The sequence below is a fragment of the Bison bison genome, unplaced genomic scaffold (assembly GCF_000754665.1).
Source record: "Bison bison bison isolate TAMUID 2011002044 unplaced genomic scaffold, Bison_UMD1.0 scf7180017864089, whole genome shotgun sequence".
Taxonomy (NCBI): Eukaryota; Metazoa; Chordata; class Mammalia; order Artiodactyla; family Bovidae; genus Bison; species Bison bison.
This window is the reverse complement of record NW_011494661.1, coordinates 982,555-991,157: the sequence shown is the minus strand read 5'-3', so window position 1 is coordinate 991,157 and position 8,603 is coordinate 982,555. Positions and strand designations below refer to the sequence as shown.

The following is an 8,603-nucleotide window of genomic DNA, read 5'->3' as shown; positions in this document are numbered from 1 at the left end:
AGTGTAGGTAGATGCCTCACGCTCGGCAGAACCGTGGGGAGGGGACCCGACTGTGTCTGGCGTGTGATAGTCACCCTCCCAGGGCACTCCTGGGGCTTGGAGGCGTCTGTTCAGGGCACACACGTAAGGAGGTAGTTCATGCCTCGCTGTCAACTCATCCGCTTGCTCATACCTTGGTTCATTCATTCGCGAAGGCTTGCAGACGCCTACTGGTGTTCAGCCCGGCTCCCTGCCTCAGCAGATCCAGAGACAGAAGGACCCGGCCCCCCACACAGCCGCTGTCGTCTGCTCTGAATTTAAAGAGCCATGTCTGTGTGTGTGCGTGTGCAAGCGTGTGTGCATGTAGGTGCACAAGGGGTCCCATCGAGACATGTCATCTTCCCCGTGTCTGCTTTCACGTGAGTCCCCATAGCTGCCCGGATTTTATAGACTGGGAATGCCACATACTGACGTACCAGCATCACAAAGCTAGTGACGATCAGGGAGGAGCCTGGACTCAAACCCAGCTGATTTGCTGAGGTTCAGTGCTTCCTCTTGGTTTCTGACAGAGCTGGGGGGTGAGGAGTATCAAGACCCTTGTCACCTGATGGCTTGATGCCTCTGCCCCGCCCAGAGCAGGTGTGGCTCCACTTCACCTGGCACTCCCTGGAGCATCCATGTGGGCAGTACCACCAGGCCTGGGAGACTCTGTGTGGCTTCAGCAGAGTCAAAGGAAAACAGCAAGGCCACTCATTCGGCTGTCACTTATGGGCCACGTCTTAGTGCCAATGTGTTCCTAACCTGGGGTGACAGTAGTAACCCCAGGACCCCAAGGCGAGGTCCCAGGGTCATGGAGCTCTCAGTCAGGGCAAGCTTGGCAGCTAGAGGCCCTAAGCTGCCCAGGCTGGGTCACATTTGTCCCTTTCAGACTACCCTTTGGGCATATGGAGGTGGAGCACCCAAGGGCCTGTCACATGGGAAGATTCAGGTCTCTGGGGTGGCTTGTTGTGTCCTGGATCTGGAGGAGAAGTTAGGCTCCTTTGAGCAGATTAGAATCCTCAGCTGGGGAGAACACAGAGCTCTGAGCTTAAAATATTCACCAGGAGTCTCACCCTAACATTGGTCTCCAGGGCGTTTGGGGGACAGACTGTGGCCTTTTGGGGACCCATTCCCTCGCTAACACATTTACACTGTATCCTTTCCCCTTTGGGCCACCTTGCCTTTGTGCTCCTGGGACAAAGAGTGAGGCGGGGGCCTTGGAGGTGGGGAACTTTAGGGCTCCCTAAAGCTCTGTTTCTAACCACGATCACAGCCTACAGAGTGGGTGTGGGTAGCAGGGCAAAGCAGGATGGGAGACACCCTTTGCCAGCGTCCCACGGGTCTGTACAGAGTCCCCTGGCACCCCTGAGAGGGTCATAGGAGGAAGACACCAGCCCAGGACACCGTGAGTGGCCCTGTGCTTCTCAGACTGCCCAGGTCTGTGTACCCAGGGTCTGTGTACCCAGGTCTGTGTGCCCAGGGTCAGGTACCCTTTGCCCTGGAACATGTGTGTTCCCTGTGTAGTGAATACGCAGCTCTGTACTTGGTGGGGACACTGCAGGGGACATCTGGGGCTTCCATTTGCAGGGAAGGCAGATGCTTCTTCCTCCACCTGGACTGTCTTAGTTTCCCTGCGAAGAACCATGGGTCCCTTGAGATGAGACAGGAGGCAGCAGCCTTGGCCAGGGAAATGGACTCTGGTGGGCCCTGGGGACATTTCACCCTCAGGCCCTCGCTCCTTCTCATGGACATGCTTTTCTTTCTGTGCCACATATGTTCTTAGAAGTTAAGGGACAAGGTGGCCAGTAGGACAATGCTCCCACCCACCTCTTACTCCCTGCTGCATCCACCTCCATCCACAGAGATGCTGTCTCTAGCGGCTCATGACAAGCTGTGACCAAATGCTTGGTACAGTCACATCTGTCCACAAATACCAAGTGATGTGCATACAGGGAGGTGTGTGGCTGTTGTGTGAACCACACGACACACAGGTGGTCCACACCCTGCCACCAAGCCTCCAGCTATGATGGGAAGAATACTGGGCTGGGGACCAGAAGATCTGGGTTCTAGTCCTGGTCTCCTAGACTGCTGGGTAAGTCATATCCCCCTTTCTAAGCCTCTGTTTCTTTGTCTGTAAAATGGGGATAAGAATCCTCACTCTGCCTCCTTTCTGTGGTTGTTTTGAGGCTTAAGTAGAAGCGTGGAAGTGACAACATTATATGATGCACGGCACACATAGAGACTGACTCAGCCAAGGGAAGGGAAGTCATACTGGGACAGGGACCGAAGCTTAAAGCCAGGCCTGGGACTCGCCTCCACATCCCTTGACCCCGTCTGGCCCCACCTCACGATCCCCATCCTGATCCCCGGTCTGCTTGCTACCCTGAGGGCCTGGCAGGCTTGGTCTGCGGCCTCGTGGTCTCATCTCTTCGGCAGGGAAGCCAGGCTCCTGCAGGCAGCTCGTCAGTGCTCACTGGATTAACGCAGACTTGGTCCCGAAGAGAGTGGAGCTGGTGACCACGTGGTGGGAGGAGGCGTTCAGAGCCAGTCTCAGGTGCCTGGGTGTTTGCTGGGCCGGAGAGGGCCAGGAGGGCCTGGGGCTGCTGCCCCTGTCCAGGCAGGGAGCCCCAGGAGCGGATCACGCCTCCTGCCCTGGCTTCCACTGTGTCTGCCGACCCTGAGCCAGTTCCTGGAGCTCTGCTGTCTACGGGCCCTGAACAGGGTGGTTGGTCTCTGTTCCCGGAGGCCCTGATTCGTCACCCTGTTCCAGTGTGATCTGGGTTCCTGGGTTCCCTCTACCTTGGGCATGGCCTCTGAGGCCAGCACCCAGCATGGCCTGCCTCTTGTCACCCACCTGGGGTTGCCTTTCCCTGCTATGTGCCTGTCGGCTGTCGCAGTTGCCAGTGAGGCTGACACGAAGGGTGAATTGTAACTGAAGAATCTCCAAGCTGGAGGGGCCCTTAGAAGTCACCTCCTTCAGCCGGCCCGCATGTGTGTATCTGCCATGCCTCCCCCTGCCGACCGGAGGCTCTCCACCTCTGTTCAGATGACTTCTGTGTCAAGAGCACCCTACCTCTGAGATGGCCACTCTCATCACTGGGTCGTTCTTCCCTGGTAGCAGCCTCCTCTTCTGAAATCCCCACTTGTGAACTTAGTTCTACTGTCTCCAGCTGTACACAGCAAGTCTGACTCTTGCTCGTGTTGTAAGCCAGGCTTAATGCACGTTACATTCCAAAGCCCTTTAATCTCTGAGACCATGGGGCGGTGCCTTGTTCCCACAGGGTGGTACCTTGTTTCCACGGGGCTCTTTTAAGAGGCTCTTGAGCTCTTTTGAGGCTGAGCTGCTGGGCAGACGACTCTGAACGAGGGCTGTGCCCAGTGCACGCTGCCACTCTGCAGTGTCGCCTCCAAGATTCCAGCCAATGGGCTCCTGAGGCTCTTTGCAAGGAGCTCCGGTCCCCTCTCCCCCACCTCCAATTTGCAGGGTGTGGATGGGGGAGCAGGTGGGATGCAGAAAGCGGAGCCTGGCTTCTTTTCCGGAGTTCCTTTCCATACAGATGACTTTTTTCCACCTGTCTTATCACACATTCATACCATCATCCTGGTCTCTAGGCCCAGCCAGGGCCTTGGTGGGTCTGTGCACACCAGTCACTTCTGCCCGTTTGCTGAACTTGAGGCGCAGGTTTCTAGTTATCAGGGTAGCAGTTAAATCTCCCTGAGCTGTGCTCTGGGAGGTGCGGCCACCAGAGGGCAGTCTCTCCCACTTACCCGCAGTTGCTGGCTTTCCTCTGGACAGTGCTGGCTGCCTCCTGGGTGCTCATCTTCAAGGGGAGTTTGCTCCCCTCCAGTCCCACTGGAGGGGTGCTCCTTGGGGTGGGGTCACTTCAAGGGTGGGCCTGGAGCTAACACCTCTTCTCTGGACAGACGGAACCCCCTTCCTGGAGCCTCCATGCTTGGGAGGGGCAGAACTATGCTCCTCCCTAGGTCTTTTCTCCAAAAGGGGATCGGCCTGCCCTTCCAGCTCCCTTTTTTCTTTTTTGGACCCTTCATTGGTGAAGACTCTGCTGGCCCTGAGAGAGCCCCCGTGACCTGAGTCCAGGCCTGGCACCCTGCCCTCACCCCGACATCCTCCCCAACCCCCTCCGTCCAGCTCCCCCTTTCTTCCTCTTTTCTCTCTGTACCCTCTCCACCTCCTTCCTCTCCCTGTGACTTGCCCCAGATCTGCCCCTTGACCTCCTTCTGCCCCTCCCTTGGTGCCAGGCTGTGGCTTCAGGTCCCGGCTGCTCCCCCCACTCTTCTGCTGTGGTTGACGACGCGTGTGGGGCTCAGCCGTACTGCCCGCGGAGCCCATGCCCCCAGAGCCACAGGGGAATCTACCTCCACTGCAGGAACCTTCAGGGGCTTAGGGGGATGCCAGATGACCCCACCCCACTTTGCCTCCTGGGCCTTGGGGTTGTGGGCAGAGCCCATTCCAAGAGGAGACAGAGGATGGCAGGATACACTGCTGCTAAGAGGGGCCTGGAAAGTGCCCCTCCCTGAGAGGTAGAGCTGGCCCATTGGACACTTGGTTCTTGTTTCCAGGTCAGGGTTGTTTGTTCAAGCCCCTCAGCTCACAGGGAGGGAAGCTGGGGCTGGGAGAGAAGAGAATTGTCCACAGTCACTTGACGGGATTAGGACCCAGCATTTCTGCCGCCTCCTGCCCTCTACTGTCTGGGTCTGATGGAGCAGGACAGGCGTCCAAAGACCCCGTCACAGGACTCTAGTGCTCTGTGTTCTCGTGAGGCTGGTGGACTCATGTCTTGTGGGTAATGTGTCCCACCAGGGGCGTGGCCAGAGGCCCCAGGGCTCCAGCTGCAGGTCCGTGTAGACAAGTGTGCTTTCTGAGTACCCAGGGCTCTCTGAGCCTGGACTTGGAGGACAACAGTGCTGGGGCTTGGGAGGGGCAGGAGGCTTCGCCGAGGGCGCCTGCTTGTCCCTGAAGACCTCCGAAGTCACATGGGGCCTCAGTGTCCTCATGTGTGAACCTCTGGCCCTTGCCTAGGAAAAGGGAATAATGCTAGTTCCTGTTCAGGGTGAAGAGCACCCTGGTTCCCAGGGACAGCCTGGTACCCTCCAGAGTAGGAAGGGTAGCAAGAAGGTTCCTGTAGGGGTGGTGCTAGCCCCCTGGGGCTTTGGGAGGTGTATGGCCGCGGGAAGGGGGCCCTGGGGCAGACCCCTCCATTTAGCTCAGAGCCCAGGGGACACGGGGATGATGTGTGACAGCCTGGGCTCTGAGCGGGGAGTTGTCCCAGAGCTGGGGGAGCAGGGGCTCTGGCCCTCCTCGCCTGTCTCCCTCTCAGAGATGGGGAGATGTGGGGGTTGGTCAAGCCCTCAGCCCCCCAGTGATCCCCTGTACGACTGGGATTCCCAAGGTGCCCATCTCCCTCAGATGTGAGAGGCCCGGGCTTCTCCAAGAAGGGAGATGTCAGCCTTCTTCCCATCACCGGTTGCCCTGCCTCCCAGTTTGGGGGAAAGAGGGGGAGGGGGCCGACTGAAGAAGGGGAGAAGGCACCTGAGCACGCGTGGTCCCCGGAAAGTGGCCCTGGGGGGAACCCCTGCCTGCAGATACCCCTCCCTGTGAAGGATGTAAAAAAAAAAAACTTGTTCTGCCTTTTTGTCTCCCCTCCCCCTCTGCCCGCCCCATCGGCCCCCCCAGACTGCCTGCGCGTCGGCTGCGCACCCAGTAAGTGGCTTCCCTCTTCTTCTGCAGAGCCCCTGGGGGCCTGGGATTCTGGACATTGGGGTTGGGGAGGGGTGCGGGGGCAGGGGAGGAGACGGCGTCATCGCAGGCTTGTGCGGAGCTTGGGCAGTGGGTGTGTGTGGAGGGGTGTGCTTGTGGAGGGCAGAACGAACCAAACGAAGCTGAAGAGGGGGGAGTCGGTGGAGGTCTGGGGTCAGCATGCTCACTGAGACTAGGATAGGAAGGGCCAGAAACTTCAAGTCTCAAACGCTCTGGAGGGTAGGGGCTTGGGATGGCGCCTACAGCAGGAGGGCAGGAAGGAGACGAAGAGGGGCTGGGCTATCCCGCTGTATCTCGAGGTGGCCACAAGGGGGAGGTCGAGGCACGCGGGAGAGAAGATTAGGGCTGCCGGTGAGTGGGCGGTGAGCCCGGAAGTTCAGCCCTTCATGGCCCCTGTTTGGGGGTGAGATTCTGCCAAACGGGGGCGCTCTCGGAGGCTCTCAAAAGGGGTGAGAGCGGGTGGGGACATTTCTGAGCTCCCAGTGTGGCTGGATTCAACCCTCGTCTCTGAGTGTGTTTCTGCCTGGTGTGCCCTGAGGTCACTTAAGAGCCCAAGGACGCGGCAGCCACAGGCAGAAAGAGTGTACTTAGCTCGGCTCTGTGTGTAGTTGGACAGATGTGCGCATGCGTGGTGAGCCCTGCCCTGCTGGTGAGAGCACTGGGGTGGGGGGCCCAGGACGAATCTTGAGGGGTGCCGCAAATGGCCTGCAGCACCGTTCTAAAGCTAAACGTTTTTAGTCTTGGGAGCGGTTCATCCAGGTCTTGAATAAATGGCCGTAATTCCAAAAAAAGACATTCCGCTTTCTGGCCATGCTGGCCGTGCTGTGTACGTGATGTGTATGTCCGGGTGTGTGGAATTAACTAGGCGTGTGCAGAAAAGTCACACTGGGTCCCTCTAGATCAGGGATCCCCAACCTCTGTGCCACGGACCGGTGCCTCCTGTCAGATCCATGGTGGCACTAGATTAGAAATAAAGTGCCCAATTAATGTAATGCACTTGAATCATCCCCAACTCATCCTCCACCCGTCCTGGTCCAGGGAGAAATTGTCTTCCAAGAAGCTGGTCCCTGGTGCCCAAATGTTGAGGACCGCTGCTCTAGATGGGGGAGCTGTGTGTGTGTTTGTGTGTGGAGTGCTCATGGACAGCCGTGAGGCGGTAGGTGCACTTCACATTTGGGTGTGTGGTAGGGCTCTTGAAAGTTTGAGGCCTATGTGTATAGGCTGGGAATTCAGCTGCGGGCTACACACACTGACACGGAAGGTCCTGAGGAGAGGTGGGCTGAGTATGCTGGTCGTAGGTGTGAGTCTCCAGGTGCAGGGCCTTAGGGCACAACTCCGAAGGCACCGCACTATTCACTCACTCCGTGTTCTTTTCCAATGCCACCCTGGGGAGTTGCACCAAGTGTGGCGATACCGAGTGCGTCTGTGTTTATGACTGGGTGTGTGTGAAGGCTCTGTGTGTGTGCACATGTGTGTGTGGTATACCTGTGTGCGTGGGTGTGTGCAGAGGTGAGGCTGTGTGCCTGGGGTGGCACTTGAAGCAGCCACATGAGGGCAGGAGGATGTGCTGAGCTGACTCCCCCCTTGGTGCCGCAGGTAAAGGCCCTGAGACGCTCTTTGCGGGGCACAAGCTCAATGACAATGAGTGGCACACAGTGAGGGTGGTGCGACGGGGCAAGAGCCTGCAGCTGTCGGTGGACAACGTGACCGTGGAGGGTAGGTAGTCTGCAGCCCTGTTCTTGGTGACCCCTGCCTGGGTGCCATTTCTCCCTTAGGGGTGGCATGTCATGGGCTCCTGGACCCCAGGGGCCATTTCAGCTCCCCAAAGGCAGCATTGCCCTGCAAGCCTGTTGGCCCAAAGAGTCCCACAGGTCCCCCAGACCCAGGAGCTGGGTGTGCTGCCAGCGCCTGTAGGGGCTTTGCTGATATCCTTCCCATGTGGCCCTTGAGTGGAGGGGAGGCTCCTGGGGACCCAAGACCCAGCCCCAGAAATGATCCTACAGTCTGGGCCCCAAAGCCATGTCCCCATCTCTGTCTCCTGTGCTGAGCAGGACAGATGGCAGGGGCCCACACGCGGCTGGAGTTCCACAACATTGAGACGGGCATCATGACGGAGCGGCGCTTCATCTCCGTGGTGCCCTCCAACTTCATCGGGCACCTGAGTGGGCTGGTGTTTAACGGCCAGCCCTACATGGACCAGTGCAAGGACGGGGACATCACCTACTGTGAGCTCAATGCTCGCTTTGGCCTGCGTGCCATCGTGGCCGATCCTGTCACCTTCAAGAGTCGCAGCAGCTACCTGGCGCTCGCCACACTCCAAGCTTATGCCTCCATGCACCTCTTCTTCCAGTTCAAGACCACAGCCCCCGACGGGCTCCTCCTGTTCAACTCAGGCAATGGCAACGACTTCATTGTCATCGAGCTGGTCAAGGGGTGAGGTGCTGGGCTCTGCACCGCTGTCAAGGACGTGGTCGCCCCTGTCCCCGCCATGACCAAGAGGCAGCTCCCTCAGCCACTGGCTAAGATGTCCAGTCCCCACAGACCACAGGTCCCCCCGCTACCAGCCAAGACGGAGAAGCGGCACCCTCTCTTCCACCCTGGTCACCCCCCAATTACTTCCTTGCCACGGGTTTCTCAGTCATATCTGTGCTCCATTCACTGTCCTGGCTCAGGCCATCCGGCCCTACTACAGACAGAAGGCAGGGCTGGGTTCCCGTGACCTCTCTGGCCTAAGAGGCCCCCACCCTAGAGCAGCTTTGTCCCTGCCCAGAGGACCCTACTGCCTCCACAAAGCTATCCCTCCATG

At 58.5% G+C, this 8,603-nt stretch overlaps 1 protein-coding gene across 1 annotated transcript in view; it reads left to right on the top strand.

Annotated features, from left to right (window-relative positions):
• The window catches only part of NRXN2 (neurexin 2), a 99,262-nt gene that overhangs the window by 46,615 nt on the left and 44,044 nt on the right, over positions 1–8,603 (top strand). The window contains exons 12-14 of the mRNA XM_010838098.1: positions 5,712–5,740; positions 7,394–7,513; positions 7,849–8,230. Coding sequence (XP_010836400.1) covers positions 5,712–5,740; positions 7,394–7,513; positions 7,849–8,230 — 531 coding nt within the window. The remainder of the gene's footprint in view (positions 1–5,711; positions 5,741–7,393; positions 7,514–7,848; positions 8,231–8,603) is intronic.